The sequence below is a fragment of the Cavia porcellus genome, unplaced genomic scaffold (assembly GCF_034190915.1).
Source record: "Cavia porcellus strain 051 isolate PalLab524CR breed Dunkin Hartley unplaced genomic scaffold, mCavPor4.1 scaffold_6, whole genome shotgun sequence".
NCBI lineage: Eukaryota > Metazoa > Chordata > Mammalia > Rodentia > Caviidae > Cavia > Cavia porcellus.
In genome coordinates, this window is record NW_026947489.1 from 25,542,875 (window position 1) to 25,565,842 (window position 22,968).

Consider the following 22,968-nt stretch of genomic DNA (forward strand, 5'->3'; position numbering starts at 1 on the left):
TTCACTGCCCGTGTACCACCTGCCTGCCAGCTGGGCTGGGACCTGAGCGCCTGCCTCAGCCTGCAGACTCCTCTCAGACACCAGACTCTGGCAAAAGTGCCCAGGAGGAAGCATCCCATGCTGGCTATCCCCTTGGCCCTTTGACCTGGGACCTGGCTTTCCCTATGTGCGGGAAGACACAGCTTCCTCAGGCCTGGTGACATAGGCCACACAGCAGGTTCTGGACTTGCCTGGCCAGCAAGGATGTCTGTGTTGCCTGCACACCTGGCCCACCTGCACTTCCAGCACCATCGGAGCTGGTCACCTAAGCAGCTTTTGGGTCACAGACGTTAAGAGGCAGAAAAAGGGTAAGCACATCAATCTTACCCTCCTTAGCTAAATGACTGAAAATGAGGAGAATGAAACAAGCAGACCAGACAGTGGCATCCTTCGTGCGTTTATTAGGGTACAGCTCAATTTTCCAGACCAGAGCCAATGTCCCTGGCTTTAGGCACACCCCTCCCAAGCAGTCCAAAGGACACCCTCAGACATGACATCTGAAATGCCACTTCATTTCTCTGACAATGACTCCTTGAAATGCATATACAATAAATAAATAGAAAATATATCTTTGTTCATGGTGACACCTACAAGAAATATTTATATACAAAACACACTGTACATCCAACTTCCGAAAAAGGACCAGCTAATTCGGCAACAGGAAAAAGACAAGCATTTCGGAGGATTGTTATTTTCCTTAGAGGTCCAACTCACTGTCATTTACAAACAGAAAGAACAGCAAGAACGGTTTTCTCAGCATTAAGGAAATTTGTGCCACCCGCAAAGTGCCTAGTCATTGCCTCTTGGTGAACATTTTAGGAAAAACAATTTTATGTACAGAACCTGTCATTTCACATATATGTACAACTCTGAGACATTTCCAATAGACATCTTCAGGATGAACTGACCCAAAGACATTCAGCGTTCCTGGCCACCCCAAAAGTGATCGCATCCTAAGTGGTTCACAGTATGAGGCCCTTGTGTTGGAAGAGCTAGAGAAGTCAACGGCTACACAAGAAGGGAATGAGGTCACTGCCTGCTCAGCTCCCCAGAAGGATCCGTCCCATGCTTTGGGCCCTCAAAGCAGCTGTGTTTAAGAGGCAAAGTCCTGCTGTCACCTCCCAGTGGCTGAAAGACCTTTCCGGCAGTGGGTTCAGCCTGGGGAGTGGGCTTTGGGACAGAGTATCAGGGGTGCAGAGGGATCCAGCAAGCCCTCTTTCAAAGAAAGAGTTTGTGGCTGGGGCAGAGTGGAAACACATGCATTCAGGAGCCCCCGGGAGGCCACAGGCTATGTTCCCTGGTCCAGGGACAGTGTGAGACCCATCAGGGCTCTGAGCAGTAGATAAGAACAGTATCTCTTTAGACTTCTCTGTGAGTTGAAATGGCTCACCAGGAACTTAGGGGGACACCATCTACAGGCCTTGCTGTGGGACAGCAGACACAGTTAGCACCAAGGGAGTGACTACCACCGTGGGGCTCCTGGCAAGGGCTGGTGGGCAGTGTGAGCAAAGTGATGGCAGTGCAGAGACCCTGACACCCAGAGGAGGGCAGGTGGGAAATAGCCACCAGGTGAGGATCATTCTTCTTCTCTTTCCATGGAAAGGGACCAGATGTCTTCTGGGAAGCTACTTCAGGTAGCTGGTCCCCAGGGCCAGCTGTTGAGGCAACATGGTGTGGCAGCAACTGCTGGAAAGGGGTCTGGGCTGCCCTGGCCACGTGCCTCTCCTCACCCAGGACTTCATCTTCCTCGATGCTGACCGAAGGCTGAGGGTGAGCCGGTCCCTTGTCCCCGATCTGCACCTTCTGAGGGCTGGATCCATAGGCTCAGGGGAGTACCAGTCCAGCCCAACCCCCCCCCCCACCATCTCTGTCCTGTGTGGGTCAGCTAGCAGAGGACAAAGGTGACCCTGCAGTCACCCGACTGCAGCAGGTGAGGCCAGGAATACACTCACTGCTGAGCCACCCAAGAGGCCACCAGCCCCTCTTCACCAACAAACAGCCCTTCACTCCCACCATACAATGTGTCCTCCCAGCACCCTGCACCTGTCCCAACTCTGATGGGCACTGGCCTTCTCTTCTTTCCACCTGGCAGGCCACCCTTCAGCTTGCACATTCCTCATCTCTCTACCCATGGGCCCCAGCACTCTTGTCCTACGAGTCCACTGGGAAGATTGTTTTTGGCTGCTGCTGGGTTCCAGTACAGACTTCTGGCTTCACAGTGCAGAAAGGCCTTGGTTCCAACATGACCCTGGAGTCTCCCAAGAGGCAGCCACTCCCCAGGGGGCCAGCTGCAAGCTCTGTCTACACAGCAAGGGCTTGTCCTCGCTCATGGGAGTAAAGATCTTCTGAGGGCTGGGATTCTCATTCCTACACTGCCCCCTGACACATCTGCTGGTGACCACGGGATCTGCAGGTGACCCAGTCCTTCTTGCCACTTCCTCCCTGGGCCAAGGATCCAACCAAAGTGGACCTTTGCAGGCAGCACAACCCAGGCCACCTCACATCCCTGCAGAAGAGGCACGGATAGGAAAGAAGCACCCGAGAGGCCAGCACCGCCCCCGCTGCAGGTAGATGAGTGAGTCGGGGCGGGTGGCAGCACCAGAGGTCTCTGACATTCTTCCCTTGGCCAGCAGGACTGACAAGCCATGTCCTGGGGAGCCATCCACAGAGCTGAGAGCCAAGGGTCTGTAGCAGAGTCTCCCACAGTGGCACCAAGGTGGCGGCATCTTCACAGCTGCCTCTTCCTCACCACAGGAATGGGCACAACTTGGAAGATTTTGGCCTTGTGCTCCTCAGTCTGCAGAGTCACCCAGGTGGGCCGGAAGCTGCCTTTGTAGCCAATGAATGCCAGTTTCTCTGGAAAGCAGGAAGAAGTCATGTGAGCAAAACCCCAGGAGAGAATGGCTACAGCCCACCCCCTCACAGGGCTACATTGGACACTCCATCTCCTGGGAGGGCTCTGGGCCCAAATGAGATGGTGCCTGGCCCTTGACTGGGGTATGCAGGCCTCCCCAGGCCTCAAAGCCTGTGCCTCTGGGGAAAGTTCCTGAGAATCGTGCCTCTAGTTGACCTGTGGTCATCAGCAGGTTTCTGAGGCCTCGTGTTCTCCTCTGTCCTCAAGGTTACTTCCTGAGCCCTGTCCATCTGTGGTCTCCTGGGGGTGGGAGTGCCTGGTACGGCCCAGCAAAGGACTCTAGACCCCGGGCCCTCACAGCACTGCTGCTTTGCATGTCAGAGCCCGACTGTCCTAGGGGACAGGAATCCATGTCTACACTCAGGAGTGACCCAGCCCAGCAGGTGGCACACATTTCTCACCAGTGGCAAAGTGCCACATGACTTAGTGACCTTATGCCCATAAGTTTTCGGCAGTGGGGTCTCGGGCCTGAAAATGATTCCAGCACTGTCCTGGGAAGGGGCCTTCCCCTCTCCTTAGGCTGTCCTATCTTGCCTTGAAGGACTGTCATTACCCCGCTTCCTCTGGGTGCTATCTGGCACCAGCACCTTGTTCTGAGCTTTGCGTCCCCATGTCTTTCATACTGGGGGTACAGGAGCTCAGAACCCTGGCTTTGGGTTAGGAAGGTTACAATCCAAATCCTAATGTTTAACAAGCAGCTTAACCATGATCCTCGGCGTCTTGATTTTAAATGGAAATAACCGCTCCTGTTGTTGTATGAGTTACTAATGAGCAGCACCTGACCTCTCTCCTGGCCGCCTTGTCCAGCACAGCTGAGAAGTCAGGGCTGGACTTCACCACAGACATCTATCTGCATAAGCCATGTCGATTTTCTGGGCTTTAATTTTCTCCCTATCTGCTTGTCCAGAAAACGAGAGCTTTGCAAACTGCAATCAGCTGTACGAATGCTGGACACCAAGGTCCAGCAGCTGGGATGTCAGTGAAGACAGAGGGCCCCCAGCTCATCTGAGTATGGGAACTGGGTAGAGAGGGGTAGACAGAGCCACTTTCATGATGACACTTGTGTTGAGCAAAGGGCCACTTGTTGAGCAGATGGGTGCATGACTCTAGCAATTTTTTTTTTTTTTTTTTTTTGTCTTTTTCCTTTTTATCGGTACCGGGGATTGAACACACGACACCTGCTTGCAAGGCAGGCGCTTATGCGGCTGAGCTAAATCCCCAGCCCCCAACTCTAGCAATTTTCTTTTTAGTGTCTGACCACAAATCGAAACGCACTTACTGCACTATATGGATGGACAGTAGGTGGCATCTTGCCCATCCCTGTAACTCACTAGGTATGTCCAAAATCTACATCCATGTGTAGTGACAAAGACTATTCTGGACTCTGTGAGAGCTTACAGCAGTCTTCTTGACAGAGGGTGCGATCTGCTCTGGCCTGTGGCGTGAAACTAACTCACTGTGTTTCTTACCTTTTAACCTGAGACCCCGTTCTGCCCCCAGCTTCTCCAGCACTCTGGTCCATGGGCCTCTGGTGACGTATCTTCCCTTCGATGCCATGACTACTATGGAGCTGAGAGAGAAAGGCCCAATCAGATGACTGGAATGGGGAGAAACTGGGCCAGGTATGTGGTGGATGCTGGCTCATACACAGGAGTTCAAGGGCCTGGCCAGGGACTCAGGAGAGGGCAGCCGAGCTGACAGGCTCTTTCCATGTGGTGACAACATCCTGAGTACCCTCCCACACATCTGGCCACTGTTGGGGCCCTGGCCTTCTCCAGCCTGCATATGGTCACTGCTTTCACACGTCTGTCCCCAAGCAGGACAGAATAAGTGTAGAGAGCGCAGCATCCTTGATGCATGCTGGCACCTATGCCACACATGCAGTTCTCCATGTGGATACTGTCATCTCTGTTTGGACAGAGCCAGCAGAGGCAGGGTGGGGGACAAAGCCCAAACTGGTGGCAGGAGGCAGAAGGGAGCAAGAAAGAGGGTAAACAAGGAGAGGGGAGTCTTCTGTCAAACTATAAAATCATCCAGAGCTCCCGATGGGACTGAAGCCCTGGGGACCTGATGTATTGGCTAACTGTATGGGCTGCCCACAGCCGATCTTCTGAACCAGGTTCTATGTTTGAAGCAGATCTCCCTGCGCTAGCTTTTTTGCCTGTGTCTCTTTTGGAGTGTCTTCTGGTTGTGGGCTTTGTGCTGCCTAGAGCTGCCTCCTCTATGCTGCAGGAAGAGTGTGACCTGGTTTGACATCTTCCCAGGAAAGGGCAAAAGCGCTGCGTTGTTACATGCTGGGCTGTGAACGGGGAGCCTGAGTAAACAGTTCCAGCAACTTGAGAGGCCCAGCTGGAGGGGAGCTGTGCTTGGGAGAGCAGAGGTCATGCCCAGCCTGAAGATCCCAGCTTAAGAGCTGGGCATCTGCCTACTGCAGTGGACTGTGTGAGTTCCAAGTGTGGGGAAAACAGTCATGCTGCTCCAGACGGGGAACTGAGCACATCCCTCTGAGACAGAAAGCAAACCAGGGCTGAAGCTCACTGGGGCTTCCAGCTCACATCCCAGAGGAAGTCTGCAACCACAGACCACAGTCCAGACAGGGAAAAACTGGACAGGCTCTGGAACCCCACGCTACCCTAGTCCAGGTCCCACTGGGAGCAGCAGAAGGGCTGTTGGAAGACAGAGAGCCTGCATGTGGAGAGGGTGGGGTGATGGAGGACTGCAAAGGAGCTCAGAGATGGGCTCTGAGACCTGCAGAGGTCCAGGGTCATTGCAGATGCATCCTCACCCTTGGATTTGGGCCTGTTTCTGGGAGGACATTCTTCGAGCTTTGGCTCCTGGCTGGGCAGACTTGAAGGAAGGCCCTGGCTTTGGGACAGACAGGGAGGCAGGACTCCTTCCACCCACCAGATGTCACCCAGATTCACTCTTCCTGTCCTGCCGGGAGCCTCTGCCTGGTGCCATCCCCAAGGCTGGAAGCCCCACACCAGCTGAGCAGCTGCCTTCTTCCTCCCCTGGGCCTGTGATGGGAGGGCAGGCTCGCTGGCATCCCTGGAGGGAAGAGCTATCCTGCTCCTCCCCTGAGTTTCCCAGGAGGTCAGTGAGGGGCGAGTGGGACCCAGTCTCCGCCTGGCTCTCCAGTGCTGGCCCAGAAGGGGCTTGTGGCAGCTGGGATTCCCCTGGGGGACATGCAGCTGCTGCACCCAGCTCCAGACAGTGCCCTTGTGTCTACATCCTGTTTCATTTTAGAAAAAAGTCTTCTGACCAAAACCAGCATGAAAACTGCTACTGTTCTCTAGGTGGCAAATATGCTTTCCTTCTGCATCAATCTGTACATGAAAAATCTAACCCTGAAGCAGCAGGCTGGCATCAGAGAGACAGCAAGTGCAGTAGGCAAAATCCACTCTGCAGACTCTCCCAATGCTCCGCTCGCCAGGCCCACACAGATGGCACATCAAGAAGGTGTTTGTTTTCTCTCCTGAGCTTTCACTAAGCACCCACTACATGCCAGGCACCACATTATGCACTCAGACTTCCTTCCAGGCTGTGTCCCCTGCTTGACTTCTGTGCTCATCTGACCCTCCTGGTGCTGGGATGAAGGGAGAAAGACCGTGGCATGGCATCCAGGCTTCTGCATGGATGGGGCAGCAGGTGTGTGCCCACTCCTGCTGAGAATTTCTGGAAGGATGAAAAGCCCTCACCAGGGAGGCAACAGGGCTCTCAAACTTGGAAGGTGGTGGGGGGCTATCAAAGGTGGCCAACTTGGGACACAGGTGAGCCCAACATTTGAGAAGCTCAGACTGAAGGTGGGGAGACTGAAAGAGGGGGACAATGAGGAGGTTCTGCCCAGTGTTGGCAACCAACAGGGAAGGCTGGGCAGGGCAGAGCAGGGCTGGAGAGGACACACAGAGGGACCGACAGGGACTGTGGCAGAGTGTGAGGGAACGGGAGAAGAGCCACACATGCAGCCCAGATTTGGGTCTGACTGCTGGGTTAACAATGACAGCTTAATCCAAAAGAGAAAAGGGAAAGAGTGCCTGGTGTGTGGTAAAGGCAAGAAAGGGGACATTGTTCCATGGGAGACGTCCAGGTGGTGTCTCTGGGCAGCTACTGGCTGCAGGCATCTGGGCTCAAGAGATATGGGCTGGTAGCACTCAGGAGCCAGCAGTTTTGGGATCATGTTGAAGGGGTGGGCATGGATGAGGTCACTGCAGAGAGTGTATAAGATGGGCAGAGAGCCAAGAGCCATCCACTCATGCAGACAGCTTGTCTGCCTTGGCCAGGCCTGTGTCCCCGATAGCCCTCCTCCAACACAAGTGTCTGTGTCTATGGGCAGACTCGCAGGATGCACCGTGTTCCCCAAACCAGGCAGCACAAGGGCAGTGATGGCTTGCAAAGAGGGGAGAGGCTTGGCCGTGGCCTGACCCACACACAAAGGCAGGCACTCACTTGTCAGGGATGGCTGCCACGTAGCTGAAGATCTGCCAGGGGATACCCTGCAGGAGGGAGCTCCTGAAGATGCCCTGGCTCACCACGTGCCCCTGGCGCCCATCAATCACCACCACTTGGACACCATCTTCCAAGCTGGGATATTTTCTCCCGTCCACCTGTAGGGCCCAAGCAGCATAGATGTGAGGTTCTCCAGCCTGGGCATTTCCTGTGCAGACCCTGAGCACAGGTTGCTTATGCAGCTGCTCAAAGTGTAACCCCCTTATTTCCCTCCAGTCCTCTGGAGTGGGTTGAATAACAGCACCCCCAAAAGATAGGTCCACCAGCATCTGTGAAAGTCACCTTATTTAGAATAGTGACATTGCACATGTACTGATTAAACACATCCATCTTTACTTTCTGTAAAGATCTCAGGGTGAAATGAGGCAAGACTTTAGGATAAGTCTTAAATCCGATGACTGCCCTTACACAGAAAGGCAGAGGGAGATATGAGATTCAGACACACAGAAGAGGTCACATGCAGGTGAGGCAGGCGTGGAGCAAGGCACCTGAGGACCATGGGCCTTGGGGGTCCCCATTGTAGCTAGGAGCGTAGCCTGACCTTCATGATGGACTCCTGGCCCCGGAACTGAAAGACGAACTTGCCCCTGGTCTAAGCCCCAGGTGTGGGAACTTGTTGTTGTTTGTGGGGGAGGCAGGGGCTCACTATGTAGTACTTACGTAGCCCAGGCTGCCCTCAAACTCACAGCAATCCTCCTGCACCAGCTTCCCAGGTACTGGGATTACAGGCAGGCATCACTACGCCTGATGTGGAAACTTGTCACACAAACAACCGCAGGAAAGCCACTGCCCTAGGATTCATGTGTTCTAGGCTGCTGCTCACCTGGACGTAGGCAAAGTCGCTCCGCAGGTGGAAGTAGTGCTGCCGGGAGCTCTCCACTTTGACCTCCAGGAAGTGGTCCTTGGACTTCTGGAAAATACACATAGCCAGGTGGCGTCAGGTCCAGGTGTCAGGACACAGCCGTGGGGCCCAGCACCGTGTGGAGGGGTGCCCTCAGGTCTGGGCACAGTGCAAAGCACGCTGGATGTCAACACTCACCAGCTGTGTGCCTCGGAGCTTGGGGGGCATGGGCACATCCACCACAGCCCGCTCGGCGAACCTGGGGTAGGCGGCAGCCGTGCAGTCGCTGATGCCCGCGTGTTTTGGGATCAGAGCTTTAATCTTTATCCTCTCGCAGCCTTTCACAGAGCAGAAAGCGAACTTCTCCCTCTCATTCTGAGCTTTGAGCTTCAGGAACAAGAGCCTGCAGAATGAGGGTGTGGCGTTCATGGAGCGCCTCCCACGAGACGCTGGCCCTGTGCCCCAGCCTGGGCTGGACCCCGGCTAGTGGGGACCTTGTTCAAATGCAGTTGGGGAAATGAAAAGCTGAAGAAGCGGCTGATCCCAATGAGAACTGCATTCTATTCTGCCAGACGTGTATGGTGAGAGCTGCGAACGACCTCTCTTCGTCCTCAGCGCTGCGCAGGGAAGCAGCAGGGGGAGAAGAGCAGAGGCCCACCCAGCACCACACAGCTGAGAGTGGGCAAGCTGGACGGCCCATCCCCCCACTGTGCCCAGACAGCAAAAAGGATTCTGGCCCTGTGTTACATGAGGAGTCAAGTTGTGAAGAAACCACGGTACTGATTTGGGATTCACTATGGGATTGTATTCCTATGCTCAGAATGCTCTCAGGCAGGCCCCCTACCTGTGCAGTGGAAGATGTGCTCTGGGGGTCTTACGTACCCCTGCTCTGGGAGCTGAGCTGCATGGAACCCATTTGGCCTTGGAGCTGGGCTATGCCATGGTGCGTGGCCCCTGCCCAGGGCTTAGCTAACCAGACCAGGACACACTGAACTCACAGAGGGACTGCTTGCCAGGTAGCCGATGCTCAAGAGGAGGCCCTTCTCGTGGGGCTTAAACAGAAAGGTCCTGTGAACTACTGTGGCAACCCCTCTTTGTGTTTGCCCCTCCCGAGGTCTCCAGAGAGGGCAGGGGCTCGGAGTAAGAGGCTGTAGTGGCTTATATTTAGATGTCCATTACAAAGACTCATGTGCTTACAGGTGTGGGTTTTCAGAGGGAGCTGGATCTAGGGAGGGGAAATATGGATTACTGGGGTGATAACTAATTGAGTCCACTGCTTGGTTTAGCATAGTTCTTCAGGGGAAACCTCAATTTGGGTGTGGGTGGCACCACCCAAAATGTTTGTAACCTGGATAGTATAAAGGGGAAAGGGAGGCTTGCTTTGCTGTTTGCTCTCTCCTGCTTACCCTGCTATGGACTGTTTCTCCTCTGTGATGCTCTTCTGCCAGGCCACCCTGTCTTGCAGCCAGCTGACTATGAAATGAAACCTCAACAACCAGGTATTGGGAGAAAATGTGCCATGGACATTTTTGTTTTGTTTTGTCTTGTTTTGTGCTGGAAGTGGAATCTAGAGGCTCACACATGCTAGGCAAGTACTCTAATACCGAGGTACATCTCCATCCTACTGTATTTTTAAAATTCTGATTTACTGATTTCACTTTTTTTCTGAAATAAGTGTATTCCCTATAATCCATATGTATATTTAATAATGTTTGTGCTCCTCCCAAGGCTTACTGGCTTCAAAAATGTCACCAGTACACAGTGCCATCAGCATTAGGATTGAAGCACCTAGAAGAGTTTCCTGCACTACGTGGCATAATTTACCTGGTTATTTCAGGGCTGTGGGAGGGGATACAGTGCAGAGTGAAGCTGAGTCCTCCCTGCAGTCAGCAGGAGCCTCCTTACCCCGAGTCTTCATCCCAGTAATAGTGGCTCCTGCTGGGATAGCTCTGTTCTAATTTCTCCATCTGGAAGGTCCTCACAAAGGTGCCCGTCTTGGACGTTTGCTTGAGCAGGCGATTGTGAACATCGGAGAGGATAGAGAAGGTGGTGCCTCGTGGGTAACACAGTCCCACTCGGATCCAGTCACCCCTAGGACCAGAAGTAGGGTCAGTTCCTACTTCTGTTGGGAAACACTTAGAAAGACAGACCCAAGACTTCCTGCATAAAGAACTCTGAAAGACCCCTTGCTCTAGGTAGTGACAGAGTCTTAAAGTATTCCAGGAGACAGCCAAGAGCAAGAAAGATGACCAGATGGGCTAAGTGGGGTCCAAGGCAACCGGGGTGCTGAGGAGCAGCAAAAGGCATCTTTCAGTGCACCGTAGCAAAGGACTCAGGCTCCCATCTTTTTTTTTTTTTTTTTTCAGTACTGGGGATCGAACTCACAACCTCATGCTTGCCAGGCAGGCGCTTATGCCACTGAGCTAAATCCCCAGCCCAAGGCTCTCATTTTCTGCATCCAGTAAGTGTCTGTTTCACAGGATTCTGTGACAGGTCAATGATGCACACAGAAGACATTGAACAAAAAATACGAATCCCTACCCAGATGGCCCAGCTGCATCACTGTCCCTCACAGAGCCTCCGTCCCCTCTGTAAAATGGTGATGATGCCCATAATTGTCATCTCTTGAGCACTTGGTAATGCTATGTCCTGGGAGAAACACCTGTCACACATCCATCATCTTTTTCCATCTTCTGTGTACTCCTGAGCAGTCATGCTCAGCCTGTCTGAAGGGGGAAGGTCACCCATGTCCAGATGGGGTCAGCTTAGCTCCTAGATGATGTAAATCCTGGGGGAGTGGGCTAGCCACATCACCACTGCAGGGGCCAGTGGGCTAGCCTTGTCACCACCACTCTGAGCTCAGCCAGAGCTGACCCCAGCCGTGCTGGTCCTGGCCAGCACCCACTCACTTGTTGAAGTTGATGAGCCAGATGGCGAGTTCCGCAGGAGCCACCTGGTCCCAGTGGATGGTGTAGCCCTTGTGCAGGGTGATGACAGGCTGGTACTGCTGGTAATGGGTGCTCCTGGTGAGGGCCCCCTCCAGGTGGAGAGGGTGGCTGGGGAAGTCATTCTTAATGATCTTCATCCGCAAGTTACTGGTCTTGTAGGCCTGAATGTACATCTTTTAAAGCCCGGAAAGGAAACACAGGAAGCTGTTACCAGAGACTGCTGCAAAGGTGTCTGGTTAGTGTCTGGCTGCAGATGCAGTTTCAAAGACAGAGCCCTTTTTAGTAGGCTTGAATGGAAGACGGGCCAAATAAGGGATGTCTCTTTCTGCTGGTGGACTCAGCCCAAGCCATGCTGCGCAAACCAGCTAATGCTTTCTCTGTGTTTTCAAACAAGTGGTCTATGGAGGAGCTACCAGAGAACACTTCTGAGAAATTGCTTAACAGCCAGAAAGTGACTTTTGAAAAAAAGAGGGACATGTGGAAGGGAGAGGACCTTTTTCTACTGCAAAGGTGGCTCACAGCTGGCTATGGTTCTGACTGCATCTGGGAGTGGACTGGACTGCTATCCCTTACCTTCTGGTCCCTGTGGCCAGTGCATGGGGGTGGCACATGTCTCCTTCAGAGAAAAAACTGAAAGCAAGACCATAGGCCATGAGTCCAAGGACCAAAGAGCCAGTCTCGGTTTAAAGAGTCATCCTGTTTATGGCACATTCTCTGTTTGTAAGGTGACATCCAGTAGCTGAGGCTAAGGCAGACCAGCACACTGACAAGTATGGACATTGAGCCTTTGGAAAGACAGACTATCTTTCAACGCTAGTGTAATTATGTGTCAGATAGAAAGACAAACATCAAACACCACTCCTTACCCTCACCATGGGTGTCAAAGGTAAAAGGTTTATTAAGCACTTTGTAAGCCTCTAAGTGAAGGGAGGAGATGATTAACAATAATTAACCAGTAGCCAGTTGTGGATAATCTGGTGAACTCTAGCAGCCCTTTTCAGCAGAAGATGAGCAGTGTATCAGGCAGACATGGGAGGAGTTCCGGGCTCTGCATGGACACCTCTTGTGTGTCCAGTGCAGGCGCACACAAGTGGGTTTGGTTGTCCATCAGGGTCCAGGGCACCACATCCATGTTTTAACTCTGCCTCTGCCTCCCATTTGATCTCAGATCACTCACATCTTTCCTGGGACACCTTGGCCCTGACCTGTCCACTCGTGCAGCTGAGCCCCTGCCTGGGTCCTCCCACGGGGTTGCTGAGTGGGACAAGAAGACTTCCGGCTCAGGAGCCTGGGTCTCAGCCGGGTTCTTAGGGCCTCAGGTCCTTCCCATTGCTCAGCAGCTCTCTCCCACCCTCCCAGGCTCACCCGAACTCTGCGCCTGATCACACCTCCTGCTGAAAAAACCCCCTCTTCCCCTGTGCCCACCCCTTGCCAGTGCAGGCCCCACCTACCCTGTCCTTCCTGCCCCTGGCCCTTTCCCTTTCCGGGGACCTACTCCCTCGTGTCTCTTTCAAAATACCCGGTCTTTCACCGCAGCAGCAAAAAACATGCTTGCTTTGTGAAACACTCTTGGAGTCAGTGTCAATGTTAGCCTGAAAATCCTGTGCTTTTGTAGGTCCGGGGATGGCAGCCCAGGGGCTGCCACAAACCAGACACTCTGTCACTCAGCTGCAATTCCAGTTCTTCCCTTTTTACATTTTTTGTAATTTCGAGACAGGCCAGTCAGGCTGGCCTGAACGTGCAATCCTCCTGTCTCAGCTTCCTGAGTAACTGAGATTACAGGTGTGCGCACAGGGTCTAAACTGACAGCTGTTGGTCTCCTGTTTGTTTCTCTCCCTCACTCACTGGTCACTGGTCAAACAGTGCTGGCCACTGCACAGCAATGCTGACCAACACGAGCATAGTCTGGCCACGCTGTCCCATATAGTGGCCCCCTCAAAATGAGGTCAGCGTGGCTCAGGACCCTCATTCTAAATTTATTTTAATCAGTTTAAATTTTAAAAAAACAAGCAATATGAAATATGTTTTCCAGGAAGCACTATTTGCTTGTTAGGTAGGACCACATTTCAGTCTGTTACAGGTTAACATCCCAAATGGGTGGGCCTTACATAGGAAATGCAAGGTGGGTTTTGAAGTTTTAAAACTGAAAAAGATGGAAAATGTCTCACCAACAATTTTACATGGATCACATGTTGAGTATTTATGCTGCTGAACCAACCACAGATCACATGTTGAGATGATAGCATTTTGACTTCACATAGCTAAATAAAATATTACTAAAATTATTTTCCTGTTTCTTTTTTACTTTTTTAGCTTAGACACTAGACAATTTAAGATCATGCGTGGCTTGTATGAATTTTGACAGCACTGGGCTGAGGAAGCATTTTATGGCACCATCTGATGCTACCCCTACCTCTCACCAAATCATCCTGACGTTATAGACGAGGAAGCTGAGGCTCTGATTATATTCCCAAGATCACGGGTTTTTTTAAATTTATTTGGAAGTTTTATTTGGGGGTAGAGGACAGTGGTTAGCCTTGAATTTGATCTTGTGAAAATTCTATTAGGTAAGGGAGAAAAAGAATGAAAAAGAGAAAAAATTTCTCTATCCTTTTGTGGCCCAACACAGAGCCGGGGTACAGTAGGGGCTCACTGAGCGCATGTGTGAGTGAGCATGTGAACACCTGGCTCCTCACCTGTGCATAGCGCCCACTGCAGATGGCCCCCCTCCAGTCAGGGACGTCGATGCAGTCCGGGTGGCGCACCAGCCAGTTGTCCTCCTTGGTGAGGTAGGAGCCAGGGTATTCAGATACGGAGCCATCCACATCATGGAAGACGGATGTTTTGTCTCCATCCATGTCCAGTTGGTTGAACCAGGGCCCGGGCTCTCCGAAGAACACTCTAGAAGTGATCTGAACAGTTCCCAGGAAAGTCAGGCCATGCCAGAGAACAAGGAAACCAAGCCACCAGGGACCAGGGTGAAGTTTCTGCTTTCTGCTGACATTAGGAGTCAGCCAAGCCAAAGAGCTCTTGGGCACTGCAGGAAACCACTGGCTGACCTCACAGACAGGCCAGGAAAACAGTCAAAGGTTCAACTCCCAGGCCAGCAGGCAGCTCTGGCTCTGTTTACTGCATGGCCTGTGCTATAGGGGCCTCAAGGACCACACCGGAGTCCAGCTGCACAGATGGGCAGGGGGTTTGGGAAAGAGCAGGAATGGGATGACATAGGCGTCGTGGGGGTGATGGAAAGAAAAGTGGGGTTGCATATGCATGCAAGAGCACAGGAGGGTGTGTGTGCACATGTATGGAAATGAGGGAGAGCATGTATGTTTGTGGGGATGCCAAGAAGTCTTGTGGCATAAGCCCTCAGAGACTGTCATGACTGACCACCTTTAGTCCCAGGTTGACTCAAGTGAAGACACAAGTAACTCAGGTACTGTGTCTTCCCTCAGTGGCCAGAGACTGGGGGTTAGGCAGGAGCAGGAGCAGGGGAAGGGAGGACAGGGGAAGGGCCTGGCAACCCATAGCCCAGGGGAACTGCACCAGGATTCTGGGCAGCTGGGCGCATGGGCAGCCCTTGGAGGTCTTCTAGTCCCTCTTCCCAGGCTCCACCCATGGCAGGAGTCCCCTGTTTACGCTCTCCTCTCAGGGTGAGATCAACTAGACACTTCTGGCAGAGACCTCCCTTGGAAGCTGCTGGTGTGTCAGATGATCCGTGCCCACTCAAGTGGCCCAGGCACAAGACTCTGCCTGGAGAAGCCTTGGAGGACAGCCCCATGCATAGTCTGCCCTGAGGCTCCTTCTCCCAGCGCCTTAACCCAGGGCCACTTGGGTCTGTACTTTTCCAGCTGGGAGACAGAGCAATGGGCCGTGGCCCAGCCTACTTAGAAGAGGCCATTTACCCCTTGCGGGTGGCACTAGCCCAACCTCTTCCCCGGGGGATCTGTGAGTCACCACCTGGTCTGGTACTCAGGATCCCTGTCACCTCACACACCGGGACATCCTCAAAGGTGATGCCAGTCACATTGTTGTGTGGGCAGCTCTGCCATGCATTGTTCAGACGGAAGGCCAGGGCGCTGGTGTGCCGGCCCTCCAGGGCTACGAACTTCCGGAAGGTGCAGTTCTGGATGTTGATGGGGCCATCGTAGAACTGGATTCCTCTAATCGGAAAATTCCTGTGGAGTGAAGGGAGCCAGATGTCTGTCTGAGCACCATGTCATTTCCTCTTCTGGGATGAATGTTAAGAAAGACTTTCTGGGTAAAGCCATTCCTGATCTTTACCTCCAGCAACTCCTCCACTCCAAGCCGTTAATGAGCCATTAATTAATTCATTGAGAAATCACATGCAGAAACAATAAATATCAGTGAATGATTGCTGCATGAATGAATGACTGGATGGTATTGTGGGTAAATGGGGAGTGGATGAATGGATGGATGAGTGGATAAGTGAGTGTATGTATGGATGGGTGAGTAGATGGATGGATGAATGGATGAGTACATGACGGGTAGGTGGATGGGTACGTAATAGGTGGGTTAAGGGATGAATGGATGGGTGCGGTACAATGGGTGGGTAGGTAGAACAGATGGGGTTGGATAGATAGACAGATGGGTAGATGGATAGATGGGTAGTTGCAGGATTGATGGGTGGATGAATAGATGGGGTGGTTAGATGAATGGATGGTGGGAGGGTGGATGGATGACAGATGAATATCAATCTTGTTGCTAGCTTGACTCTTAGTAAAGGTCCTCCATTTAAACATTCCTCCCACCAGTTTCCCCATCATATGAAGAGTCACTAGTAAATACTGTAAATGCTACTGGAGAGTGCCAATATTATGTCCCTAGGGAGGGCAGCAGTGTTAGTCATTACCGCCTTAGTTTTAGTTGCTATAACAATTAAATCAGATTGAGACCCAGCTGAGGTTTTCTTTGTGAGTAAACCTTTCAGCTGGCAGTATGCAGGGTTTGGGAAACACAGAGGAAAACACAGAATGGGGGGTGATAAATGCGACTGCAGTGTGGCTTTCTGAGCTCCCCCAAGGGAAAAGCAGGCCCTGCTAGGAAAGCAGGACTAGAGTGGCAGAGGCGTCACAAGGCCTGGCACTGGATGGCAGGAAGGAGAGGTGGGAAAGGCTTTGGGCTGGTGACCTGGAGACTGCACTCTACCTGGGGGCTGCACAGCATGGGCCTCAGACTCTGAGCAGGACCTGAGGAGCCAGGACCTACGAAGGAGTGGCTGAGCTTCCTGTTGGCCTCCCTTGGGCCTGGCCACAAATCTCGGCTTGGGCATCTCCAGGCCCAGCACAAGTGCTTCTGCTGGTGCCTCTGTACTGGGGCAGGACCAACCCTTCCACAGGGTAAGTGCAGAAGAAAGGATGGTAGGAAAGAAAACAGAACAGAAGAGGGGTTGTTCCTGGGGAAGAGCTGTGCCCTATTGTCCTGGTCTTGCTTTTAGGCTTCACTCCCTTTCAATCCCCTTGTTATGGTTTGTGTCTGGATGTCCCCACACAGCCTCATGCAGTCATGGGGGGCGGGCTTCTAGAGTTTATGATTGATTCATGGAAAACGCTGGGATTATGGGAGAGTCCTACAACTTGCCCTGCGATGAGTAACCTACATACGATATGAAGTAGGGAAAGGAGCTTACTTTCTCTTCTCGGTTGTTGCTTTTGCTGTCTTCTGCCACCATGAACTGTTGCCCCTGTGCCACACAACCCTGCCTTGGAGCCAGCTGACTATGGATTCAAACCTTCAAAAACTGTGAGCTAAATAAACCTTTCTTTGCTTAATTTTGGGCATGAGATACTTTATTTCAGCAACAAGAGAAAAAGGCCTAAGACATCCCTCATAACAACCTTTCAGAGGACACCAAAGATTCCCTGCACCTCTCTATTTTTGTACCTGATTAATGTTGTCACCTGGAATCCTAATTCTTATAGGATTTGTGTGTTTTGCTGCTAAATGCTTTGGGTACAGCCCATTCTGCTAACACTATAGTTATAGTCCTGTGTTTCTTCACCTTCAGACCTAACTCAGTTCTGCTTAAGATGAACCAGCCACAATGGGTACTATCCTGGGCACATCCTGCAAGTAATCAGAACATGTGGCCTTGGGAGACAGGGTTTCTGCACAAGGAAATCCTAAGTATCAGGCAGAGTCATTGTGAAGACACAGGAAGAGTTCCCACATCCTGTAAGCTGCACATAGCAAGGGCTTCACAGTTCATGCTACAGGAGACACGAATTCTGCATTTGCAAAACTTTTCTGGGGATATAGGTGCACTTGGGTTGGAATTAGGTCTGTGTACTTGGTGTCCTGACTCTAGAAGCAGGAATTACACTTCCAGGGAAGAAGAGAAGAAAACATAGGGGTGCAAGAAAGGCTGACTCTGTCGCTGGGAGAACCGGATGGCTATAGCCTGAGAACCTGGCACCTCAGCAGAGGCACCCTGGAAGGAAGTGCCGCCCCAGCTGTGCTGTCCCAGGAGCTGTTCACTCATCAGCTCTGCATCCAGCCACCTGCTCCTCTCCTGAGCTCCTCCCCACAGCCTGCAACTCCAAGGAAGTCCTGCTACTCAGTTGTGCACATCTGGCTGCCAGGAAAGTCTCCTAGGCCCGTGTTTCCCCAGTGTGATCTGTCTCCTGGGTGACAACGGATCCCCATCTACAGGAGACACCACAGCCTCTGGATTGGCCACAATGGTTACGCTCCTATATGTGACACTTGAGCTGCCAGGAGGGGAACAAGGGACAGGGGCTCAAGGTCCCTCATCTGCACAGTGTGTTCCTATAACCACCGCAGGCCCACCCCACCCTTTTGACTTATCTTCAACACTGGGGTTTTTTTCACTTCACTTTCCCCTTCCAGAGTCTGCCCCTCAACCATCAGCCTTAGTCATCTCAGTGATTCCTGAGGCTACAGGGACAGAAGCATTTCCAACCCCAGACAGAAATCACCACCTAACTTCTCCCTCAGCCCTGCCAAGGCTAACAGCCCACTACTACCCAGCTGTGGCCCAGTTGCAAACCTACTGGCCTATGGGGAGGGTCCTTCCGCTGTGGTCCAGGCCGCCCGGGCCCCAGATCCTGTTATCCATCATTTCTGTGCCCACGTTGCCACTCTCGCCTACAAACAAGCTGTTCTTGATCTCTTGCTTGGAGCCTTCATCATATGGAAAGGTCCCACCACTGTGAAGAGATGGTGCTGGCAGCAGAAGCCCAGGGCAGGGTCCCCCAGACAGATACCCATGATACCCACAGACAGTTGCTGTGCACGAGGACCCTTCTCTTACCTGGCTAAGGTCAGACCGATGCCATTGTCAGCAAACCTGGGGACAAGAGCAAATGGTCAGGGTGCTGTCAGACCTGTCTGATGGGGGATGTGCCCAGCCCTCCAGAGGGCTTTGCAGAGATGCTGTGAGTCTGCCTGCCAAGCAGCAGCAGTATAATCTGGGCCCCTCCCAGTCTGTCTCAGGCTCCAGAGACACAGGTGATCCCATGGCTCTAGGATCTGCTGGTACCTGTGTTCTCCTGCAAGCCAGGGGCAAGACCCCTGTTGAGCCCCTGTCGAGCCCACTGTGATCTGTGGCCCAGGGCTAGGGAAGTGGGCCAAGCTTGAGTGGGAAAGGCTCTATGACTGCAGTCATTTCCTCTGCATCCTCAAGACTATTTCAGAGAAACACAAATATCTCACTTTCACACTTCGGGAAAGTCAGGCAGATGCAGTTGGGGGGGGGGGAGCCTGCAGCTGCCCAGCTGTCTGCTTCTTGCAGATGCTGCCCTTCTGCAGTCCTAGGACCTCAGCATCTGCCGGGAGCTGAGTCCCCAGGGAGGAAGGTGGTACAGAATCGGAGCTGAGCCTCCAGATAGCACGGTTCTTTGTCCTCCATCCCAGGCAGGCACAATGGTCTCTGCTTTCTCAGCCTGCCCTGCACACATCCTGCCACTCCTCTCCCTCAGGCTGGTTCTGTAAGGCAGGGCTTTCCTCTTTTTTGCCCCCAGCCCAGGCTGGCAACCAGACAGGACCCTCTGCTTACTTTTCCCCGGCCTCACAGACCCCCCAGTGCACATCAGTCCCTCCAGGCTGTGTTCCTGGGTGGGCTGCTCCCCAGCCTTCTTCCAAATATTTCTAATTCTGTCCCAGGCCCTTGCCCCAGCTCCCCACACCCTTTCATGCTGCACCCCATTCTCAGGGACTCAAGAGCTCCCTCCCTACACTGCTGTTACTGTGACACGTCACTCTTCCTGCCTCTTCTGAAGTCTGGGCATCTTTACAGAGTATTTCATCAGCATCTCAAATGCAACACATCTGAAACAGCACAACGGTCTTCCATGCAGCTCCTAAACGAAGGCTCAGTGCCAGCCTCACGCCCATAACCACAGTTCTCCCTCACTGGGCCTGTTTCAGTAGCACTGCAGCTGCATCCTCACCCTCACCCACATCCTGACATGGCCACAATGGGCAAATGCCCAGGGTGCTCTAAAGGACTCCTGGTTCCCTTTGGTCCTTGGCCAGACAAGCCGTCAACTGAGGCACTGCAGCCCTTGGCTGGCTGGATTCTGGGCTTCCTTGGAATGAGTATGGGAGGATGTCAGGAAATGTGCCCTGCGGGCAGAGGGTCCACAGGTTTTACTGCCCCATGTCTGGCATTCACTGTGTCTGTAGGGACCAAGTAGCAAAACGCCTATGAGAGCAGAACTGAAAAACCTGTTGCACTTAGAACAGGGCAGAGGATCTCCTCACGGACCCGCCTAGTCTCTTCCCTCAGGCTTCCATCCCCACCTTCGAGGCTCACTCTCTGGGCCCCCGGGGCTCAGTGCTGGGGGTGACCTGGAACTCATGGTGGGGAGATCTTCCCTGCTGAGCTGCAGTCTGCCATGGCAGCTGCCGATGCCCTCTAAAGCCACTGGAGCAAGTGCCCGCTTCCTGACGGGCCCTAGGAACCCCAAGTTGGCAGCCTTCTTCCCCTCTACCTCCTCTAAACTAATGGCCTCTTCTCCTGTGTGCCAAGCAGGCCCCCCTGGAGCTGGGTCAGTGATGCCCGTTTGTATCCCAGGGCCTCCCCAACACATCAGCCTCTTTCTTCTCAGGAGCCACCTTTCACCCCCTCTGTGACTCTGTTCCCCTCCTTGACACTCCTGCTCCCTTGTGACTTTATTTACCCTTTAACTGGTCACCATAAAGTGTGCATTCATCTCTCCAGTGTCTGAATACAAGAAGGTAGGCAAGGAAAACACTCCTCAACACCTCCCACCCAGCCGCTGTCCTTCCAGTCCCTGTCCTGTGGGGCCAGGGCCTCTGCTCAGCAACGGTAGGTGAGATGAGTCCGAGACTAGTGTCGAGCCCTCGGTCAGTCACTTCCTGCTCTTGCGGCCTTGAGAAATTCACTACACAGAGCTTCAGTTTGTAGCCCTAACTTAGAGGCAGTAAGTGGCAGCCCTGAGAAACACAGTCAGAAAGAAAAGCATCCCGGGCTTTGGTACAGAGAGGAGCTTGGAAACTGACTTCCTGTCCCTCCCTTTGCTGCCTGGCCCAGTAGCCTTGGGACAGAGAAACCCAGTGACCATTGAGGCCAGTCTCAGCAGTGAAGCCACGGAGCTGCCCTCACAGTTTGCTGCAGATGCTCTGGCCACTGCTGCCCTTTGAGTCACTGCCTGGCAGGAGGAAATAAGGCCCTAGAATATTGTATGCGACCCTCTGCCTGGCCATGCCACATGCTGTCCAACTCACCGGCAGCTGTCCAGCCACACATCCCCGCCACGCAACCAGGCCCCGTGGTCCTGGTTCTTGTACGCCGTGAAGTGCTTGATGATGGCAGGCTCCCGGGGCTTGAGCGGGTCGGCATCCTGGTGCGGGCTGTACCTGGAACACAAGTACGGGGTGCTGGGGTCTTTGGTATGGATGCCTTCCAGTGCCAGGAGCCCAGTGGGAGCACTGATGAGCAGAACTGGTCAGCCATGCCGGGCTTTGAAACGGCCTGAGCTCACTGCAGAGGCAGGCCAGCCCCACACAGCCATAACAACCACTTTTCTCACCCAACAGCACCAGTGGGGAGCCCTCCCCAGGGGAGAATTCAGATGACCTGGAGCAATGCTGTCTGCAGGGAGTTGAGACATGAGGCCCCAGAAGGCCAGTCAGCCACCTGCAAAGCTGCCTTTCCCAGCTACGAAATGGCATTCTGGGCCTGGATGCTCACTGGACATAAGCTTGTTGTTAGTGCTACCTACTTTTGATGGAGACCAAGCCATGAGACCTTTCAAGGGAGCTGCTTTTGCTAATGACCTCAAGGTGTGCCAGCAGCCCTGGTCTTCCACTGAGCGCCAGGATGGTATGCGGGTGTGGCCTGCATGCCCTTCGTGTTGTATCCACAGTGAGCCCTCTCTTCTCACCTTTGTTTGCAGCCTGCCTTGCAGTGGCACTGGCCAGCCTGCTGGCTTACCGGGTATCACTTGGCTGGAAACCCAGCAGCCTGAGGAATTTCTTTCTCCCTTTGGCTGCTGGAGCCTGAACCCTCATTCAGACTCTATCTGCTCAGACCTGCACCTCAGTACTCCCACAACTTGGAGGCCCAGCCAGTGGAAGGGACTCAGTGATGGCCAGCATGGTGAGGGGTGCAGGATGGGCCAGGACAGAGGGAGCTGGGACTTCCTGGGGTGTGGCTTCCTGAGCGGACTACCTGGCTGAGATGATAGACAGGAACGGCCTCTTGTCCTTGGCAGAAGCCTCGGTGGTTTTAACCCCGTTGTCTATGATCATGCCAGCCTGCGGAAAAGAGACACATTAGCTGTCACTGCAGGACACAAGCCTTACCTCAAGCTCCACTTTGTTCTTGAACATGCAGCCAAACCAGCTGTGCTATGAGTCTGCAAGAATGGAGCAGAGGGTCTGCAGCAAGGGAGGAGATGACCTGCCACATTCGCCTCACTCAGAATGAGTCTGATTGAAGTCTCTGTAATGGGGAAACTGAGACCTAGAAAGGGAAACTATCCTGCTGGCAAAGTCCACACACAGAACCCACTCTGCTCTGGACAGTTATTATCCCAGCCCCAAAGCAGGGACACGGTTGTGCACCCCGGGAACCTTGTCCGCAGAGATGCAGAGGAGATGCTGAACTTCAGCTACATTGTATCTGCCCGGGGCAGCTGCCACCTGCTCTTCTTCATGCCTGCTTGACACGAGCAGAGAACTTGGCCTTTTCCAACTCCAGAGGCACCGCCCTTGTCCACCAGGGGGTATTGCTGCCACCACCCGCCTCATCTTTCTTACTTCCTAGTCCCCTGGACCTCTCATGGTCACCCACATGCATCTCTCTTTGGGTGCCTGGCAGACTCCAGCTAGTGCACCCCTCACTGGATTATGATTCAGCCCTGGTCCCATGCATTTAGAGCCTCAGCTCTGCTCTCACAAGCTATGACCTTGACCAAAGTCACTCCTCTCCTCAGTCTCAGTGCATCGTCTTTAGAAGGGGTTGACTGCACCTGTTCCACAGGACAGCTGTGAGGACCAAAATACCAGGACCTATTCCAGGGAACCCCCATCTTCAGGGGTGTGTAGTCAGGGCTCAGGACTTTTGCACTCGCATGATCAGGTCAATCCTGACCCTCAGGTTAGGCCACCTCCCAGCAATCACAGTCCCTGCCCCAGCAAGGACACAGCTGTGGAACCAGCCTTGGTGTGGGGAGTCTACCCTCTTGGATTCTTTTTTGCAGGGCCATGCTGTT

The 22,968-nt window shown here is 53.1% G+C and overlaps 1 protein-coding gene across 1 annotated transcript in view; it reads right to left on the bottom strand.

Annotated features, from left to right (window-relative positions):
• Positions 1–420: 420 nt before the first annotated feature.
• Cemip (cell migration inducing hyaluronidase 1) overlaps positions 421–22,968 on the bottom strand; it is a 132,108-nt gene continuing 109,560 nt past the window's right edge. The window contains exons 17-29 of the mRNA XM_003475464.5: positions 21,924–22,009; positions 20,978–21,109; positions 18,540–18,575; positions 18,280–18,435; positions 15,243–15,423; positions 13,945–14,160; positions 11,210–11,421; positions 10,206–10,391; positions 8,499–8,703; positions 8,283–8,369; positions 7,400–7,557; positions 4,423–4,523; positions 421–2,895 (exon numbers count right to left, since the gene is read on the bottom strand). Of these exons, the coding sequence (XP_003475512.1) occupies positions 2,768–2,895; positions 4,423–4,523; positions 7,400–7,557; positions 8,283–8,369; positions 8,499–8,703; positions 10,206–10,391; positions 11,210–11,421; positions 13,945–14,160; positions 15,243–15,423; positions 18,280–18,435; positions 18,540–18,575; positions 20,978–21,109; positions 21,924–22,009 (1,884 nt within the window). The 3' untranslated portion in view covers positions 421–2,767. The remainder of the gene's footprint in view (positions 2,896–4,422; positions 4,524–7,399; positions 7,558–8,282; positions 8,370–8,498; positions 8,704–10,205; positions 10,392–11,209; positions 11,422–13,944; positions 14,161–15,242; positions 15,424–18,279; positions 18,436–18,539; positions 18,576–20,977; positions 21,110–21,923; positions 22,010–22,968) is intronic.